Below are 21,814 nucleotides of genomic sequence, written 5' to 3'. Positions count from 1 at the left end.
TCTCTCTCTCTCTCTCTCTCTCTCTCTCTCTCTCACACACACACACACACACACACACACACACACACACACACACACACACTTTGCAAGGTGTAAGCACACTTGTCCATTAGTCTGGACAGAGACACAATTTGGAACTTTCAAAGCTGTAAGCAATTCCCCGTGGGCTTTAAAGAGAGACTCTATGTCTCTCCTTAGAGACTGCCCACTTAAACATTCCAGGGTCCAGAACAAACGCAGCCATTGGCTCAGCTGGCAAGAAGAGTCAGAGAAATGAAACATTAGAGATAGTCAGAGAATTGTGTGGTAACAAGAGACACTTCCTCCTTGGCAAGATGGAGTGTGTGTTAGTTATTAGTGTCCTTTATTCTGGGCCACTCCCTTCACTGTTAGATACAGCTAGGCCCAGGCCCGGGGTTCTTCCTCACCCATTTCCAGTTTCTCCAAGATCTCATTCAGGCTCCTCCTGTATTTGAACATCTTCAGCCCCATAGCTGTTAGTCCAAGATGATGTACCCAGTTCTATACTTTGTATTTTGAAACTGCCCCAAGTTCCAGGCTTTGATATCTGTTTGCATTCATGGTTTGGGAGCTCAAACAATCATGCTTTTTTTTTAATTAGATATTTTTTCATTTACATTTCAAATGCTATCCCCTTTCCTAGTTTCCTCTCCCAAAATCCCCTATACTCTCCCCCTCCCTCTGCTCCCCAACCTACCCACTTCCGCTTCCTGGCCCTGGTATTCCCCTGTACTGGGGCATATAATCTTTGCAAGACTAAGAGCCTCTCCTCCCATTGATGGCTGACTAGACCATCCTCTGCTACATATGCAGCTAGAGACACAAGCTCTGGGGGTACTGGTTAGTTCATATTGTTGTTCCACCTATAGGGCTGCAGACCCCTTCAGCTCCTTGGGTACTTTCTCTAGCTCCTCCATTGGGGGCCCTGTGCTCTTGATGCTCATCTTTCATATGAAAGCTGCTTCCTCGATAACCTCTCAGTCAAGAGCAGTACCTCTCAGGGTGATAAACATTTCTTCCTTTCATATGTACATCTAATCCTTGAACACAGTCCACTTCCAGATCTATCTTGAATCCCAGTGTCTCTCTACTCACATATCAACAGATTAGCCCCAACTAGCACCATGTCTATCCCCGCGAACACCCCTTTCATGATGGGCAGTCAGCAAGCATCCAAAAAACCTCTCTTGACTTCCCTAAATAGTAGAACACACCCCTCTCACCATACACCCATCAGCCTGGCTGGATGCACTCTAACATGCACGGGGCCACGGAGATTCTTTTTAAAGGAGGGGAAACCATATCATTCCTTTTGTTCTAACCTGCCAGTGACATTTGACACTATATAATGGTTTCAAATGATAAGATGTAATATATTCAAATATAATAAAATTCAGGTTTAATCCTGAGGATGTCCTGATGTCTGCCTCTGGACACAATCACACTTCCAGCCCCGCCCCTTTCGCCTTTCCTTTAACCCCTGTTGAGCGGCTTCCGCAAGCTTTGGTGCTTTGCCAGTGTTTCCCAGCTCATCCTGGACTCTGTCAGATGGAAGAATCAGAAGAACGCTCTTGATGTCCCTAAACAGGAGAACACACCCCTCTTACCTTTAACTCAGCTCTATTACTGCCCACAGCCCAGATCCCTGTCCCTCCCTTCCCTCACTGACCCACCCTAAAATAAATGCTGTCTGAAGAAAACACTTGTTTCACTTTATTTCGTTTATCTTCCTAGCATAACCTCTGCTTTAAGAATAATACCCGGGGCTGGATACAGAGCATTTGCTGTTCTTGCAGAGGGCTTGGTTTGTATCTTAGACCCACCCGGCAGCTCACAACTGTCTGTAGTTTCAGTTCCAAAAGATCTAATACCCTCTTCTGGGTTCTGTGGGTAGTAGGCACGTAGTACACTTAGGTATGTGTAGGCAAACATTTATACAATAAAATAAAAATAAATAATAAAATTTTTAAAAAAATTTAAAGCGTCATATCTGCATTGGGGAAGTCGGAAGAGTTTTCTCAAAAACAGAAAGGACCCATCTGGGGAGACAGCTGAGCAGACAAGCCACATAACGGAATTTTGATCCCTGGAATCCACATAAGAGCTGGAGGTAGTGGGGTATATACACCTATAATCCCAGCACTCCTATGGCGAGATGGCAGGGAGAGATGTGAATGGGCTGGAGGCTCTCGGCCTGGCCAGCAACAGAAACTACGAAAGAAACCCTGCTTCATCAAGGAAGCAAAGAACCAACTCCAAAAAAGTTGTCCTCTGACCTTCATGTTATCACACATGTATATCACCAGCCATTCACACACACACACACACACACACACACACACGCGCACACACACACACACACTGGTACATACACACAGGCACACACACACACACACACACACACTGGTACATACACACAGGCACACACACACACACATAGGCACACACACACACACACCATAGGTACATACACACAGACACACACACACACACATACACACACACACACACACACACATGCACACACTGGTCATACACACAGGCACACACATAGGCATACACACACACACAAACACATGCACACACTGGTCATACACACAGGCACACACATAGGCATACACACACACACACATACTACAGGTACATACACACAGACACACACACACTGGTACATACACACAGGCACATGCGCACACACACACACACACACACACACACACACACACACACAGAGTGAATAGTTGAGAACAAAACGTAGCAAACAAAAGAGTGGAGCCAGAAAAGGATGGGAGGGAGTGATGGAGAGATGATGGTTACAGGGTACCAGTATGCCATTTGAGAAGGAATAGTGTCTAATATTCTAAAACACAGCAGGACAACTTTGGTTGACAATAATTTATTGAGTATTTTAAAAAAGCTATCACAGAGGATTTCACACATTCCCCAAAGAAATTATACATACATACATACATACACATTCTCTCTCTCTCTCTCTCTCTCTCTCTCTCTCTCTCTCTCTCTCTCTCTCTCTCTCTCCCCCCTAAGGGTGCATTCAACTGTTGTGTCAATTAAAAATAAAAGTATATCTTAAAAGAACATATCTGGCACAAATGCTCAGAAAACATTTGTCAACGGGTTTTAAAAATGGCGGCCACATCATAGGCAGAGAGTAGAGTCATAGTTCCACCATCCTTCAAATGCAGGCACACATTTCACACACTGTTTTTTCTCTCTCAAAGGCTCTGTTTTCAGCTCTCTAATCTGGATTCTTACTGCAGGAGTCTTTCTGTTTTCTTCCTGGGTTTTGTATATGACAGAGTTGAAAACTGAATATAGGCTGCTGGAAAAAAATCTAAGTAGTCTATAATTTGTTTTCTTCTCTTTCCAGGTTTCTCACGCTTGCCTGGAAACATACCTTCAAAAGACAGTCTCCCAGGACGTGAGCCCAGACAGAAAGGAGCCTGCCTGAGGTCAGATGGCTTAGCGTGACAGAGCATTTGATTCCTACCTGCTCAGAGTTTCTACAAATCCCCAACGGCCCCTGAAGGGAGGGTGGGGGCTAGGGGGCGGGGGATACAAACCTCACAGATTTACCTGTAGCATATACACATTTTGAGCTGTCATTCATATAACAAGTAAATGATTCATATGTGTCAAGCCAGGGGCTGGAAGCCTTTCCTTTCTTTTATATTATTTTAACCTTGTTTATCGTAATGTTCTGTTTGCTTGCGGTCTTGGTGTTTGGTGGACCACAGGACCTTCCTTGTGCCACCAAATGCTCTCTCCTTGGTCACCACCCTGGAAGAATGCTCTAGAGACAGAGATTCAGAGTCATGACTGCCATTGTTTCTCTCTCCATTGTTTCTATTGTGCCGAGGCTTTATTTTGATCTAGTTGATCTTCATATACAGTGCTTTTAATACGCTTTTAAAACTAAGAACTCTAAGCGTGTGAAAAATAGCTCTTATATAATTTGAAAGATAAGAAAACAGTGTTTTTTGTTCTACTTTGCCTAACTTCTAATTTGACTGTAAAATAATGTTTATATTTTTCAGAGCTCATTTCAATTCTCTGCAGAGGCTCTAACATGAAAACCAAACCTCTCAGGTATTTTGAGTTGGCTTTTTTTTTTTTTAAGCTTCCTTACATTTAAGCTTAACTTCGGGTGTTTTAATTCACATCCTTACAGCATTAAATTAAAATTGTTATGAACACCATACATTTAAATCGGTCTTTGACAGCTCATTGATTAGCATTTCACTAAAGAGACTCATTTGCTCTAGGATACAGTACAGCTAATAGAATTGACACCCATGCAAACGTCTCCTGCACTAAGTCTCCCCACCTTCCCGGGCATTGTACACCTGACTTCCTTATAAGGTGAATGAGGAAGTGAACATGTTGAAGTTGCTTTTAAACACAGCTTTTCTGCTTTGCCTGTCCAGGTAGCTTCTGTTTTCATTTCAGTCTTAGTGAAAGCTTTTGAATTTACAGCTCAAGTTACTTTTCAAAGCAGTGTGAGTAGTTTTACTTTAAAAAAAAAAAAAAACCAAAAACCCCGGCAAGAAAGACTTTCACGGCTTCCAGCTTTGGTCTTGTAACCCTGAAGGTAATTCATTTTTAATCTGTCTGCACAGTGAAAACTGAGCCGAATGGGGATTGAGCTGGTCTGCCTGTTTCTGCTACTTCTAGGAAGGAATGATCACGTCCAAGGTAAGCCTGAAGCTCTCTCAGATATCGCTCTCATCGTAAGCTTGACAAACTGTCATTTGCTTCAGAAAACAGACCTGTAGTCATTTTTCATTTGATCTGTCTGATGGCTCTCGTGCCACTGAGACACTTTCACAAACTCCAGGCAGCCGTCGAGCATTTCCCCCAGTGAATGTTCTAGGTACAAGGTAAATAAACACAAAGGCTTCACGGGCATTTTAATGAGGAGGGTTAGACAGCGTTCCTGAACAATGGGACTTGTGAGTGTTGTCCTGATAGCCACTTCGGAAGCTTTCCTGTTTTGTTGCACAACAAGGCTGTCCACCCGGGAGTCACAATCATGAGAGTGGAGGATGTGGCAACAGAAATGCTGAATTTATAAGAGAAACCTTTTGAATTCGTACAGACATGTTTTTGAAATTAAGCGGCAGGTGTTGAACAGGAGGCTAAATGCGATGATTCTGTACTGAGCAGTTAGACACGGTTGCGGTCTGAGACACTGTTTTACATGATGTAGATATTTCCAATGTGATGGGTCTAAGCTATAAACTTGATGTGAGTTGCTAGCCTCTGGAGGATTAGTTTTATAAAGTAAATTTTTATATAGCTTTGCTCTAGTAAGAGGGGTTAGTCCCATAAGCTGGATGGAGGAGTGGGCTTTAATCCTTGCCTCTCACTGGCTTTGCTCTTAGGTGGCTGTGCCTGGGGTGGTGCAGAAACCTGCTCAGACTGCCTGCTCACGGGACCCCACTGCGCCTGGTGCTCCCAGGAGGTAAATCCCTGCCTCTCACCCTGTTTCTAACACTGTTTCTACATCAGTTAGCATCCTCAGTGAAAGCGCTTCTCTCTGTGGGGTTGAATGAGTAACCAAGTTTAAGAAAGGAGCATGAGGGTCAGTGGATCAAAGTCGGATTCATCTATACTCTGGGAACAACTTACTGAAGGAACGGATGCCAAATTGTTCTTTAAAACCTGAACATCCTTTATTAAATCTAGACAGTTCTTTTATTTAACTTAATTATTTATTTTTTATTTTTATTTTTGAGACAAGGTCTCACTACATAGTACTGGTTGTCCTGGGGCTCACTATGTAGACTAGGCTGGCCTGGAACTCACAGAGAGGTGGCTGCCTTTGCCGGGCCAGTGTTGCCAGCCATCTGGTTACTTCTCTTGCTATAAAGTCTTCCTAGTTGTTTGCGGGTGTAACACTCTGTCTGGATAATTGGTGGCCACAGAGATATTGTCCAAAGTGAAGCAGACATTGAATGTTGATACAATGTAGTTGTGTTCCCATCAGGGACCTGAGAGCCAGTGTAAGTCTGTGCTAGGTACTTCGAGAAGGGAAAACTACCATTCAGTCATCAGCCAATTCTTTTGCAAAGTCATGAACAGAGTGAGCACAGGAAACTCTCAAGTGGTGGCTCTCAACCTGTGGGTCAGGATCCCTGTCATGATTGGATGACCCTTTCACAGGGGTCACCTGAGATCATTGGGAAACACATAGATTTACATGACAATTCACAACAGCAGCAAAATTACAGTTGTGCAGTATAAACGAAAATAATTTTGTGGGTGGGGCTCATCACAACATGAAGAACTGTATTAAAGGTTTGTGGCATTAGGAAGGCTGAGAGCCACTGCTTTAAAGAAACAGTCCTAGTCTGGTCAGAGTGAAGCTTGCATGAAGAAGTGTGGAGGCCGTGAGGGCTAAATAACAAGACAGACCAAGTCCCAGGCTATGTTGTGATGCAGAGAGCAAGGTGTAGTGTAAATGATTCACACTAAGAAAAAGCAGCCTTGGTTTTCTGGATTTTTAAGTCCCATCCATTGGAAAGAATCTAAGTGTCAATCAAGAATCTAAGTGTCAATTACAAATGCCAACAGCAAAAGCCAAATAGCATGCAAAGGGAAAGGAATCTAGATGCCTGGATCAGAACTGGGCTGTAACTATTAGCACCCAAATTCCCCATTTATTATACATCTGTGGAGGGTTGCATCACGCGCAGAAGCATAAACCATGCACCCCACCCCCCAGCCCCTCACACTACCTTAACTGCTTAGGCCACAAATAAAATTCAAGGCAATTATTCTCTTTTAAGGTTAAACATGAAATGCAGGGTTGAGAATATTCAACAAGGAACAAGCCCATAGACTCTTTGGACACTGTCTAGAAGATAATATTAGCTTCATGACAGAGACAAAAAATACTGTGTCAATCTGGAGTTTATGTTTACTCTGTGTGTGTTACCCATGGAGGCCAGAAAACAAAATCAGATCCCCTGGAACTACACTTATAGGCAGTTGTGAGTTCCTTGACTTGGGTGCTGGGAACTGAACTTGGGTCTTCTAGAAGTATAGTTAGCTGTTGACCTCTCTCTCCAGCACACTAGAATTTATAATTAAATTCACTTTTAGCATAATCGAGTGTTTCCTAAGGTGTTACTGAGGGTTTTAGTTGTAGCTGGTCAAGTGATCATCAAGTTTTAAGGCCAGATCATTTTAGAGGTCTCTCCAATAATAAAAGTAGTCATGAGTATGTCAGCTGAGGCAGGCAGATGTGGCCATTAGCACAAAAGATGAGCAAAACTGAGAGTATACACAGTCTCACAAACTGCTCCTCTCCAACTTTATTCTTTCTTTTTTTAAAAAAAAGATTTATTTACTATATTTATATAAGTACACCGTAGCTGTTTTTAGACATACCAGAAGAGGGCATCAGATCAGATGGTTGTGAGCTACCATGTGATCACTAGGAATTGAACTCAGGACCTTTGGAATAGCAAGTCAGTGTTCTTAACCGCTGAGCCATCTCTCCAGCCCCACTGCCTCCCCAACTTTATTTTTTTGGCAAAGGCTGAGCAGAGCTGATAGCCATTGTACTGTGTGAGGATGCATTCTGAGGCCTTGGGCAGATCCTGTTTGCCTTTATTACATCACAGGAAGTTGCATTTTGCCAGACCCAAGTTATAGCTGTAAATCTGTATGGGTCTGATTGGCAGGGAACAAATCGTATTTTTGAAAGTCAATTTCAAAAGAAGTGTATCTTTCCTAGTTGGTGAAAATAACAGTAATGGCTTAGAATCCTAAGGTGGCAAGAAACTGGTTTCTATGTGCACATCACACATACACACACATACACCCCACCACACCACACGAGAGTCCAAGGGCCTCAGGTCAATTCAGCTCAGGACCAGCTTTGCCTGTCCTGTCAGTAGCACCTGTTCTGTCCATGCCTTGGCTCCATCTCCCTGCTCTGGGTACTGCAAGATTAGAATGGCCACATCTCTGCTGAGCCCTACACCTCCCCACCTTCTCTCTGGATGGATCTGAAGGACTGGGACTTTCTGAAACCTCAGACAGAACGTGTACCATTAAAGCATCTTCTCTCTCAGCCTCCAGACCTGGGTGGTGGAGGGAGCTCTAAGACCTTGAACTAGAATCTGTTAAGACACTGAGCTTAACGTCCTTGAGAGGTCAATTCAAGTGAAGGGATGCTGTAGTCGACGGGAACACACCGTCCCATGAAAGCAGCAGAGTGCCAGACAGGGAGATGCCAGGAGCCCTGTCCTTTAGGAACCCACAGCAAACATCTCTCTGGGTTGGCTAACAGTCCTAGGCTAGGAGTCCAGCCATTCACCCGGAACAAATAAGTTCTCAGGAAAATATCAACTTTGGGAACTCAGACATTTAAAAGATCCACTCAAATCACTGAAGAAATTTTACAACATGGGCTTTAGAAAAAAAAAAACCTGTTAGATGAATTTGACTGAATGTAGTAAGAGGAAAAAAGAAAGAAAGAAGAAGCAGCAGCTCAGGTTTATTCAAAAATATTGCTGGCTAAATTCTCCAGTTATTCAGCTATCACAGAACTCCATCTGTCAATCACCACCAGTCGTGTAGGGGATGTGATGTTCCTAGCATGTATTTATTTCACAAAGCACATACAAATTTAATGTCTGGAATCGTACAAAGAGATGCAGATTTGTCTTTTCCTCCTTGTTTTTATTCCCTCCCCCCCCCCTGCAGAATTTCACCCACCTGTCTGGAGCTGGTGAACGGTGCGACACCCCAGCGAATCTTTTAGCCAAAGGATGTCAACTACCCTTCATCGAAAACCCTGTTTCCCGAGTAGAAGTTCTTCAAAATAAGCCTCTCAGTGTAGGCCGACAGAAGAATAGTTCTGACATTGTTCAGATTGCTCCTCAAAGCTTGGTTCTTAAATTGAGACCAGGTAGGTTATAGTTTCCTACTGCTGTGTCTGTGCCTTGCTTTCTGATAATCCCTCTGGCACCCCATCACCCATCATTGGTTATTGGGATTCTCATTTCCCAATATGAAGGAAGTGAGGAATTGCTAGCACATCTTTTCATTGCATTTCAAATGTGTCACTGAAGACAGCTTCTCTAATGGTGCCCATTCAAATTACTCAGATGTCGACCACATTACTGCATATGTCTGCAAGGACTGAAAAATAGATTTAATCTCTCCTTTATTTGGCTCACCTTTTCTGCAACCACACACCAAAAAAGGGCAGCTTATCACCCATCTAAATGGATGCTACTTCTCCCTAGGAGATATAAAATATTCCAACATACACCTCCTTCTGTCGTTCAAAACTCACTGTTGAGGGATTTGCATGGTTGTGTTTGTTGATAAATGTTACCACAGTTCATGAGATTGCCTGCAGCTTAATAAGGTCACGCTGAAATAAAGTAGCCAGCTAGCTCAAGATGGGTTAGTTACAAAGGACTGCTGTGTTTGTAACTAAAGGATTTGCCTCTCTCCCCGGACACTGCAGGGGGTGAGCAGACTCTGCAAGTGCAGGTCCGCCAGACTGAAGATTACCCAGTAGATCTGTATTACCTCATGGACCTCTCCGCCTCTATGGATGACGACCTCAACACCATCAAAGAGCTTGGCTCCCGGCTGGCCAAAGAGATGTCTAAACTAACCAGCAACTTTAGACTGGGCTTTGGCTCTTTTGTGGAAAAGCCCGTTTCTCCTTTTATGAAAACAACCCCAGAGGAAATCACCAACCCTTGCAGGTAAGTGAGTGAACTCCCTGGCATCCCTGAGCATTGCCTTCTATAGATGGAATCCACACACCTAGGCTGCTGTGCCAGCAGCTTGTTAAAACCCTGGCATTCTGCCTCGAGATTGGATCTCAGCAATTCTCTGTGGCTTAGGTAGCTTCCAGCCAAGGTGGGGTCATCAGAGCTCCACGATCTAGCCTGCAGAACCTGCATCATCTGCCAGGTATGCAGGTCAGGATGGAGCCAACTAGGTTTCCTGTTTGTGCCCAAGAAGATTTTGTCTTTCACCATTGGCTACACAGGACACACATACCAGTCCCTCAGAGATCTTCAGTTCCTAGTGACTGCCACTTCCTTGGGCTATTGGACACTAACCTACAGGTTTTTTTTTTTCTGAGTTTTTCTATCAAAATAACAATTTTTGCACCTTCCTCTGACGCACTTTGGGAAATGTGGCTTTCGCTCATCGCTGAGAGCAGCAACCTTCATTGCAATTAAAGTCAAGAGGAAATGAGGCAGTGCCTCTATTATAATATGCCATAATCAGCCAGTAAAAACATGTATTATGCCAGTAATAGTCAAGGTCGGATTGCCTTGTGATGGCTTATCTGTACCGTCAATGACATATTCAGAATCAAAGTGTTTAATCTTCTTCTACTGAAAAAGAGCTACCATGTGCTCAGTGTCAACCTCTATGCCAAACTTGTCATATATGTGATCTCATCCCATCCTTATAAGGATGGTGGGCCAAAGCTGGTCTGTGTGCAATCCGGTTCTCAGAGGAAGTGACAGAAGACTCAGAGAAGTCAGCACTTTGTCCAAGGCCACATTACTAAATAAAGATTTCTGAAAGGATCTAGCTTGATCCAAAACCTTATCCTTTTACTACAATCCTCCCCTTTTTCCTCTCATACACACACACACACACACACACACACACACATTTCCCAAATGTGTGTTAGCATTTAATATTTTAATACATCAAAGGCGGCCATATATATAAGAAATAATGGTGTTATGTCAATTTAAAAGTTTAATATAGTTCTCATAAGCCAGGCAGTGGTGGTGGACATCTTTAGTCCTAACACTTGGGAGGCAGAGGCTGGCAGATCTCTGAGTTCGAGGCCAGCCTGGCCTACGAAGCAAGTTCTAGGACAGCCAGGGTTACACAGAGAAACTAAACTAACAACAAAGTAAATAAATAATACACAGAAAAAGAAAAGAAATTTACTTTAGTTCTCAACTTTAATCTAACACAATCCAAAGCAAATCCAAAGCCGCTTTAACCTGAAAGGAAATTCTTACTGATTATAATTCTTAGGAATTGTGTTTACTTGCAAGTAACAGAGACATTGGCTTAGGAGGAGAATTCTTTCTGGATGTTCAGGGTTAACTTAGCAGATCCACACACAGGAATGCAAGGCTTCCCTGCTATCTGCTCAGCCATTAGTGGGGTTTTATCTTCATGGTCTAAGAAGGTTGCTGGGGCACTAATTCTGTCTTTATTCCAAGAAGTTAGATAGAAAGGAAAGTAATCAGATGAACAAAGAATATATATATATATATTCTTTTATATATATTTTATATATATATCCTATATATATATATATAAGCACACAGGCAACGATGCTATTTGATGAGTTTTGGTACTTAAGTATGGCAAGAAAATCCACATACCACACTTGTCATCCCTCAGATTGATTCTTTATGACTCAGTACAGCCAATTCTGCTTTCTCTGAAGCAACCACTTCCTAGTTTCTATTGCTTAGATTGTTTTTGCCTGTTGTTGGATCTCATATAGACGTAAGTGTGTGTAGTGTGTACTCTTTGTGTCTGGCTTCTTTTCTTCAACAAAACACTTTTGGATTTCTTTATCATTTTGTTGTGCAAGTCAGCAGCCTGTCTCTCTTTGTTTTAGCACACTTTATGGATCAGCTACTGTTTGTTCATCCGTCCATTGATGGACAGTTGTGCTGTTTCCATTGATATTTTAGATATTGTGAACAATATTGGTATAACCACATGCATATAAATCTTTACAAAGATGTATTTTTTTATTTCTCGTAGATGCATAGATAGAATAGATTTCCTGGATTATCTGATAATTTTTAAAGTTTTTTTTCCCCAAGAAACAACCAGACTCTTGCAAAGTAGAGGTGGCACCTTTTATTTCTAAGAATGGTTGGCAAGCGTTCTGCATGCTCACACCCACACCATCATTAATGGGTGCTGCACTAGCAGCATCCAACTTACTAGACTGTCACTACAAAAATCAGTCCTTTTCATTTTAGGCACTGTTATAGGTTTGCAATGCTATCTTGATACTGCTTTAATTTGTGTTTATTGATGAACAATGTTGAACATCTTTTCATGTGTTCTAATGTTTTCATATGCTCTAGAAAAAAAAAGGCATACAGCCAACAATGAGGTTTGATGAGTTTTGGAAATTGAGTGCTAATGTCTTATTTGGGGAAATACCTTTTCAAATATTTTAACTAGTTAAAATCTTTTATTACCTTATTTATATTGTTTTATATGGGTTATTTTATTTTATTTTATGTATGTGTTTTGTTCCATGCACTACATATGTTCAGTGCCCTCAGAGTTCAGAAGGTGGTGTCAGAAACCCTGGAATCGGAGTTTCAGATGGTTCTGAGCTGCTATGTGAGTGCTGGGAATTGAACCTGGGTTCTCTGCAAGAGCAGTTAGTGCTCTTGCCTGCTGCTGAGCCATCTCTCTTGCCCCTCTTTACGTATTTTGGATACAAGATATTTGTCCAATATGTTTTTCAGATACTCTTACCAGTTTGTAGCTTTTATTTTATTATACTAACCATGTCTCTTTTCAAATATTTGCTGAAGATCAGTGTATCAATTTTTATTTCTAGTTCATTTTTGTTGTTGTTGTTCTGAGAAACTTTGGCCTATTCTAAAGTGATAAAAATTTCTTCTAATTTTTTTATAGAAACTTTAAGGTTAAAGATCTTCCATTTAGGCCCCTGATCACAACCAAATGAGTTTTTATATTGAGAATGACAAACATTGAGTTTTTTTCTTTTGTTTCCACAAAGAAGTGGTTATTCCAGAACTGATAGTTAAGCAAGACTTTCCACGTTGAATTAGCTCGATGTCTTTGTGTGTCTGAAGTAGACACTCACTTCTCTGTCACTCATTCTTGACTCTGGCTCATAAAACAGCACATGCCTCAGTCTTGCTTTCAACAACGTTATTAAAGGAGAAACCAAGAGAGTAAGTCCGCCAACTTTGTCCTTTATGTGATTATCCTAGATCCTTTGCATTTCTACAGAGATTTTAAAATCTATTTGTCAATTTCTCTAGAAAACATGATGAGATTCTGAAAGAGATCATAATGAAACAATAGGCCAGTCTGGGGAAAACGGATGTGTTAAATTCTGGAACCTTTGGGTCATGTCACATAACACATATCTCTGCTTCTTTGAGTCTTGTTAAATGTCTCTGAGAACCACTTCATTGTTTTTTAGTGTAAAAAAAAAAACCCAAAAAACAACAACAAAAAATAAAACAAAAAAAAAACAAAAACAAAAACAAAAAAACCCAAACCACTAAACCACTTTATTTTCTTCTGTCTTTCTTTACACCATATATTCCTTGAGATTTTTTTTTATGTCTCAGTTTTCAATAGTAATTTATCAAAAGGCACGTATTTTGAACATTCGTTTTTGTCCTGAAACCTTTATACCTTTTCTCTCATTAATTCTAACCTGTGTTTGGAGCCACGTCATCTGTCTTCTTTTTCAGTAGCCATTCTCCTTTTTATTTTTTCTTGCTTTATTCTGTAGGCTGGATCACCAGCATGACTTTTAACTGATGTGATGTACGAGGACAGATTCTGTCATGTCAATGGGTTTTCCAGGAAAGCCTCAGTCTCACATTGGGTATATTGTAAGCTAGTGAGTTTTTCAATTTCATTTATAAGGGGCATGAAAGGCCCCTTCCAGCCCTGCTTTGATACATTTCTTCTTTTAATTATAAATAAATACTGAATTTTATTTTCCAAATTTAAGAAGTTTGGCCAGAAATTTTACCCTAAATCTTATACTTAGACCATAACCACAGGTAGCTAAAAAGAAGGACACTCATGACTGATAATCAGGATTCTGTTGTTGGATAGAAAGACACTAGGTAGCAATTTCTGTAACATGAGACATGTATATGTCTAGGGAGAGTAAAAATGATTCAAATAAATTCTTTAAAAATTACCAAACAGTAACTAGTAAGGTAGGCTGCTGTTATCAATTACTAGATTCCTCTGTAAAGATAAATAAATTTGTTACAAGACCCATCTCATCTAATATAAAAGTGTCCCTTCTGTTTCTGGCCTTTTCTTTGGTAAATGGAAGAGCCACATGAAGTTTGTACATGATTATTTGGCATATCACATATCTTCTTGGAACAAGCTCCAGTATATTTTAATGGCAGGCAGTTCCATCAGGACCAAATCCTTGGGCACCATTCTTCCTGTCTCAGGTCAGATAAGATGTAGCAATTTGACATACAATAGAAAACCAACAACTACAGAATGTTACCAAAGAAACAATTAAAATTAACAACAGCACAATTAATTCAGCACAATTGGGGATGAATCACAGCATTGTGAACTGGCAATGAAACCTAGTCCTTAAGCAAGCTTCTAGAAAAAGCAAAATGGATTGACTCTTTCTTTAGTTCTATGTATATATTTAATTGCAGCTTTTGTTTTGTTCTTTTAGTTTTGTTTTGCTTGAGACAGTCTCACACTATAGCCAAGACTGGCCTTGAACGTGCCCCGGACAGTGGCTGGCCTTAAAGTTACAGCAACCAAATTGCCTCAGACCAAGTGCTGAGATAATTGGTGTGAGCAAACATGCTTGGCTTTTGTTCAAGTAGTTTTTCAGTCATTTGTTGGCTTAAAAATTTTTTTTACAGAGTCTCAAGGAGCATACAAGGTGCTGAACTATCTGGGGGTGGGGCATCTGGCCCCATTCCACAAGGAATTGAGGTTCTTTAGTGGCCAGGCACATTTGATGACAGCACAGGTCCCAGAATCAGGTCTGGATGAAGTCTTGGCTCATCAAGACATTCCTAACATGGCCTTAGCTGGGTCATTTCTCCTCTCAAATCATCAGTTTCTTTTTTAGTAAATTGAGAGTCATAAATCTGAACTCATAGTAAGGACTGGGTCAGACCATGAACAGAAGCATTTGACCTGATGTTGCTAAGTTCTCAATAATACCAGGTGCCATTAGCAACCCCTGAGCACGGTCTGAGGAGACCGGAGCCCTGCACACTGAGCAGCTTGTAGAGGCCTGAGGGATGGTTATGCATTTGGTCTCCTGAAAGGATCTTGTTGACTAAAGCTGCTTCTTTATTTCTTCCTGGAAAACTTTTTCATTCAAATTATAAATAGAAAATACTGTTTTAAAGAGGAGAAAAGAAAAGAAGAGAAGAGAAAAGAAAAACACTGTAGTACTGTGTTTTTCTTTCCATTGTATCTTTAGCTTTCTAAATGTCTCTATCCAATTAGCACCCATGCATATAGACAACAAGATGAAAACTTACATATTTTTAACTAAACTGAAACTTGTAAGTATGGAATAAAATGTTATTAAGTAAAAAAACAATAAAAGATAAGAGGAAGACCGGGTGTGGTGGCACACGCCTTTAATCCCAACACTCGGGAGGCAGAGGCAGGTGNATTTCTGAGTTCGAGGCCAGCCTGGTCTACAAAGTGAGTTCCAGGACAGCCAGGGATATACAGAGAAACCCTGTCTCAAAAAACAAAAAACAAAAAACAAAAAAAAAAAAAAAAAAAAAAAAAAAAAAAAAAAAAAAAAAAAAAAAAAAAAAAAAAAAAAAAAAAAAAAAAAAAAAAAAGATAAGAGGAAAGCCTGGAAGAGTTTTTGTAACATGCAATGGCCTTTGCATTTAGTCTCTTTACCCATATATAGGGATGATATTGACTCTAAAGTAACCAGGAGATTGAATGAGTTCAGAACAATAAACATTCCATAGCAGCATCAAATTCCTTTCTCTCATCAATTCATTACCCCATCTCTAGTTATTTCCATCTAGTGATATCCAAACTTTCAAATCTCAGGACTCCTTTATATCCTTAAAAATTAACACCTCTTGGGCCATCAACAGCCAAAAGTGCTTGCCATACAAACCTAGCTCAATCCCTGGATCCCATGTTAGGAAAGAACTAGACATACACATATACAGAAACAATGCAAAAACAATTAATATGTCACCATGTGTGGTATTGCATGTTGTTTGCCCCCACCCTCAGTTGGCTAAGCCAAGAGAACCCTAAGCATAAGGCTAATTTGACCTACAAGAGACTCTGCTTATAATGATGTGATGATGATGGTGATAATGATAATGATATACCTCTAAGGAAGCTTCAGTTTATGAGGGTTATACCTACTAACAGTTACCTTGTCAGAATATAATAGAATAAGCATCAATTTGTTGATTTAATATTTATAATGAGAAATACTGCATGTTATTATAACATGTTTTAATAAATAATAACTAATTTCCCAAAACAAAAATAATCATCAAGTTTTTTGTTCTCAAATAGAGTGATAGTAGTCTATATATTTACAAATTTCTAAAGCATCTGGTCTAATGGAAGGCAACTGGATTACTATATTTACTTAGGCATTTGACCTATTGCAATGTTTTTGGTAGAAACCCACAAAGATAGTCAAGCCTCATCCAGAAATGGATTCGTCAAAGGAAAATCTCACCTGATATCTATTTCCAATGACTGTGTTCACTTCTCTACTCTAACACTAGACTAGGTGACAGGTGACTCAGTGTAGAATCTGAAACAGTATTTGTCTTAGTCAGGATTTCTATTCCTGGTCAAAACAGCATGACCAAGAAGCCAGTTGGGGAGGAAAGGGTTTATTCAGCTTACACTTCCCTGTTGCTGTTCATCACCAAAGGAAGTCAGGACTGGAACTCAAGCAGGTCAGGAAGCAGGAGCTGATGCAGAGGCCATGGAGGGATGTTTCTTACTGGCTTGCTTCCCCTGGCTTGCTAAGCCTGCTCTCTTATAGAACCCAAGACTACCAGCCCAGGGATGGTCCCACCCACAATGGGCCCTCCCCACCAATTGAGAATATACCCCACTGCTGAATCTCATGGAGGCACTTCCCCAACTGAGTCTCCTTTCTCTGTGATAACTCCAGCCTGTGTCAAGTTGACACATAAAACCAGCCAGTACAAGTATCAATGAACACTTCTTATTGTGTTACATTGCAGTCCATTGTTCTGCCTGCTTGTGAGTGACCCTTACCATTCATGATTTTGCAATGTTAGACATCAGTCAGTTGTAACCTATGAACTCACTGAGTTACTTGGATCCTCCGGAATCCATGATATCAAAACTCATGCTTCTTAGTATCACACAACAACCTTATCACATGTGTCTTGAAGGTGTGGAAAATGTTGGGAGTACCAAAGGAGCAATTCCTCAATTCAAATATTCTGGTTACCTTGAATTTTGCTGTTGACAGCAAATGCCAGCATTTGTGTTCTTGGAAATGACAGTCTTCCTTTGTTCGTTTTTAAGAACATGTCTGCCAAATATTCAAGTTGGATTAATTTAAGTTTAGCTGTCAATCATTCCTTAAGGTGAAAATGATGTTCCAGGAAAAAGAGCCAATTCAGCTCCATCAGGCAAATGCTTCTTCCTCTCTGAATTTCATGGGCAGCAGAAATGCTTTATGCAAACTCTCCATGTGTTGAAAAAAAATCTATTCAGAGATGCACAGCTAATACAATTAATGATTTTTAATATTTACTCAAGAACGACCAAGTGAAACTAGCGTTTCCTCTTTTATTATTCCCCAGTGCTTTCTAAAAACACCTATCAGGACACAGCGTGGAGCTTGATGTAACTACCTCAACATGTCAGAGGCCCCAGTCCCACTATTGCCCTCCTATTATTGGCAGTGAAACATCACACATTAAAGCAAATGGCAACTATAAAATGCTAAAGGGATTTTCTGTACTAGGACCCAGCAAAGGACTTCCTGCAAAGATAAGAAAACTGTGTGCAAAAAAATAATTTCTGCCAGAAAAAGATAACTTTTGGAATATGTAAATATAGTCTTCTTTTATCAATATTTATTTTTAAAATTAACAAAATGTAAGTAGCACCTCTTGATGTTGTGCTTTATAACTGCCCTGCACATTTTGTGTGTGTGTGCGTGTGTGTGTATGCACGCACACATGCAGGTCTTGTGCAAGCAGCCTTAGCTGCTCTGTGTTCACGATAGCAATGGTCATGTCATATCTAATAGGCAGCATTTCATGGTGCACATTTCACGGTGTACCCATGGTTTATTGTTTTTTCATTGTGTAATATTTTACTTCAAAAATATACAGAAACAAGCCATTAATTTTTACAACAACTCTGGTGAGTCACAGAGTAGTGACACCATGTCAGAGACACCAGAGAGAGAATCACATGTCACTTGGATGGTAGAAACAGTTTGAAAGATTCGATGCCAGGTCACAGTGCACATACCATAGACTGCTCTTACTAATTCCAGATATTATCACTTAATATAACCCAGTGATGCAATTGAGAAAGATATAAGATGCCACCAGATTTTTAGAATGAATTTTCAGCAACAAATGATGATCAAAGCAACTATAAGACATCTCTCAGCCATTAAAATGTGTTCTTATTCCCTCCCATGTTTGTATAAAACACATATTTTCATCAATGAACATTCATGTTTATATTACTCTTATAAAAGAAGGCATGATTCTAGTGGCATCATTGATCAAAACTGTTTTCTGTCCTTGGGTGCATGCTTGTCTGTGGAAAGTGATTTCTGTGGGGACTGACACCACCTTTACATGGCTCATCATGCTGTGCTGTTTAGCATTTTTAATCTTTTCCAAGTCTCACAACAACCCTGCCAGGGAGACACCATGCATGGTCAGCACTTCAGTCTCAAAGAAATCCAGTGCTCAATGATAAAAGAAGAGAATTAACCCTGAATTCTGAGCATTATACATAAACATCCTGAATAAGAGAGGACATAGAGACAGTGGCCTGGAAACTCACACTTGGTCCAGTGTCCCCACACAGCTGAAACACTAGTCAACCCTTGAATGTCTTGGGAGCACAGAGCAGAGCAGCAGCAAGGCAAGTGTGGGCCACATCTATTCAAAGCTCTTGTTATGTTTCCAATCCCATGGCTGCCAGGGATTCTAAAACCTCCCTTTGGCTGAGGAAGTGGAACAAGGAGCAGGAGGGGGAGACCTTCTGTTCTGGGGATGGCTGTCTCAAGACCTTGGAGCAATGCCAGTCAGTGCTAGCCTTCTTCAGTGATCTTGTTCTGATGCTTGGGAACAGAGTCTGAAGTTCTTTCTATGTATGTCTGCTAACCAAAAGATGACAGTCTTCACGGACATCAACATTCTTGTCCTCATAAGATCCCCAGTTACTCGGGTCTGTGGACATCTCAGTTCTCATGGCTCATGGTGCTGATTGGCCTGTAATGTACTGAACATTGCTCCACAAGGAATTAGGATCCTGTGCGTGTTTACTTCAATTAATATACTGATAAGCACCTTTATTTTACATGTGTCTCAGTCTAAGGACATTTGATTTAATCAGTATTGTTGATGCATTACCATTGAGCTGTGATGTCTGCAGGAAGTTTATTTCTACACAAAGTACTCAACAGCCTTGTTGCACTTAGGAACACTAGACAGCTTTAGTAGTCTAGCTTTATTAGGAACACAGTATTAGACATGTGAACCACTTCAAACAGTGAAGTCATGGATAAAAAACAGGGAAAATGAAAATTAACCCAGATGACACTGACTAGACTATCAAGGGGACATTTGTATGTCTGTGCTGGGTATGCCTGGACTGAAGGAGAAGCAGAGCCTCACTTTGCTTGAACTCAGCTAGGAATTTGTGTAGGGAAACCTTGTTTCCTTTCTCTGTTCACATCCGTGAATAAGAAATGAAATACATACTGGGTATAAGCAAGTAATTCAGCTACCTAGGAGGCCGAGGCAGGAGGATGACATGTTCAACACATGCCTGGGCTATTCAGGGAGTTCAAACCCAGCCTCAGTGAGTAAGACCCCGTCTTTACCAAAGTAACAAATACACACACACACACACACACACACACACACACACACACACATATACATGCTTGGTGATTTGGATATACTTTAGCAAGTAGGTGATTTGGTGAATTAAAAAATACGGAATCTAAAAATAATGAGGATCAAGGTCCACCTCAACTAGTGGATGTAGTAAAACAAGCCCGAGTCTGGTAGGTGTACTGTTGTTGGTGTGCTGACAGACCAACTGTTAGAGCTGTAGAGCAGAGGCCAGGGAACTGTGTGGGCTCCATGGCTGTCAACGCGCTATCCTAAGGCAATATACCACACTGTTAGCGAGGCTCCTCCTTGCTCCTCTATTCTTCTACACAAATGGTTAGCAAAGCTTAGCCTGCATCTGAAAGGCTTGATGCACAGATTGCTAAGGCTGCCCTTAGGATTTCAACAGATGGTCTGAAGTAGTGTACTAGATCTTTCCCTTCTACCAGTGATGCTGGAGCCCTCATAGTTCAAAGACAACCTGGGTCTATACCATTGGCTTCATTTGTTTGTTTTGTTGTTGTTGTTTGTTTTTTTTTCAAAGTAAAGCCCAAAGTTAAAAAGGGTTGAATACCTTTTCCAGAGTTCTGTGCACAGCAAGTAATTGGCTTTTAAAGATGAATGTGGCTGAACCCTCTCTCAGTTCTCCTCATTTGCTGTGTTTCTTTGATGCAGCTTTCATTCTACCAAGACAGTTTAGTTCTGGGCTGGTCTGCAGAGAGAGTCGATCACTGTGGGGTTGGAAAGATTGTTGCCTAGAGTTAGGTCAACTTGGTAGAGCTAGAGTCATTTTAGAAGAGAAACTCGCAACTGAGAAAATGCCTCCACCAGATTGGTCTGTAGGCAAGCCCTGTGGTGCATTTTTTTTTTTCTTGATAACTGATATAGGAGAGCCCAGTTCACTGTGTCAGGTGCCACCCTGGACTGGTAGTCCTGTGTACTATAAGAAAGCAGGCTGAATAAATCTTAAGGCTCAAGTAAGCCAACAGGACTTCTCTAGGGCCTTTGCATCATTTTCTTCCTCAGGCTTCTGCCTTGACTTCTCTGGGTTATAGTCTACAAGCTGCAAGATGAATGAAACTCTTTCCTTCCCAAGTACCTTTGTATTTTACCACAGCGATAGAAATCCTAAGACCAGAATCAAGTGCTATGCTCCCCCTTTTTTTAGTAGAATAAAAGTTTTTATTAGATATTTTCTTTATATTTCAAATGCTATCCCGAAAGTCCCCTATACCCTCCCCCCTGCCCTGCTCCCCTACCCACCCACTCTCACTTCTTGGTCCTAGCATTCCCCTGTACTGAGGCATATAAAGTTTGCAATACCAAGGGGCCTCTCTTTCCATTGATGGCCTACTAGGCCATCTTTCGATACATATGCAGCTAGAGACACGAGCTCCGGGGAGTACTGGTTAGTTCATATTGTTGTTCCACCTATAGGGCTGCAGACCCCTTCAGCTCCTTGGGTGCTTTCTCTAGCTTCTCCATTGGGGGCCCTGTGTTTCATCTTATAGATGACTGTGAGCATCCACTTCTGTATTTGCCAGGCACTGGCATAACCTCATAAGAGACAGCTATACCAGGGTCCCTTGAGCAAAATCTTGTTGACATATGCAATAGTGTCTGGGTTTTGTGGCTGATTATGGGATGGATCCCCGGGTAGGGTAGTCTCTGGATAGTCCATTCTTTTGTCTTAGCTCCAAACTTTGTCTCTGTAGCTCCTTTTATGGGTATTTTGTTCCCTATTCTAAGGAAGAATGAAGTATCCACACGTTGGTCTTCCCTCTTCTTGATTTTCTTGTGTTTTGCAAATTGTATCTTGGGTATTCTAAGTTTCTGAGCTAATATCCACTTATCAGTGAGTGCATATCTAATGACTTCTT

At 41.0% G+C, this 21,814-nt stretch overlaps 1 protein-coding gene across 3 annotated transcripts in view; it reads left to right on the top strand.

Annotated features, from left to right (window-relative positions):
* Itgb6 (integrin subunit beta 6) overlaps positions 1-21,814 on the top strand; it is a 123,102-nt gene that overhangs the window by 45,849 nt on the left and 55,439 nt on the right. For 2 of the 3 annotated variants that reach the window (XM_021156163.2, XM_029474427.1), the window contains exons 2-7: positions 3,410-3,491; positions 4,077-4,128; positions 4,659-4,734; positions 5,424-5,503; positions 8,758-8,962; positions 9,530-9,776. In XM_021156163.2, the coding sequence (XP_021011822.1) occupies positions 4,674-4,734; positions 5,424-5,503; positions 8,758-8,962; positions 9,530-9,776 (593 nt within the window). In that variant the 5' untranslated portion in view covers positions 3,410-3,491; positions 4,077-4,128; positions 4,659-4,673. Of the gene's footprint in view, positions 1-3,409; positions 3,492-4,076; positions 4,129-4,444; positions 4,539-4,658; positions 4,735-5,423; positions 5,504-8,757; positions 8,963-9,529; positions 9,777-21,814 lie in introns of those variants that run through there. The other variant, XM_029474428.1, reaches the window with a different exon arrangement.

This window comes from Mus caroli, chromosome 2, assembly GCF_900094665.2.
Source record: "Mus caroli chromosome 2, CAROLI_EIJ_v1.1, whole genome shotgun sequence".
Classification (NCBI taxonomy): Eukaryota; Metazoa; Chordata; class Mammalia; order Rodentia; family Muridae; genus Mus; species Mus caroli.
This window is presented reverse-complemented; position numbering and strand designations above follow the sequence as displayed.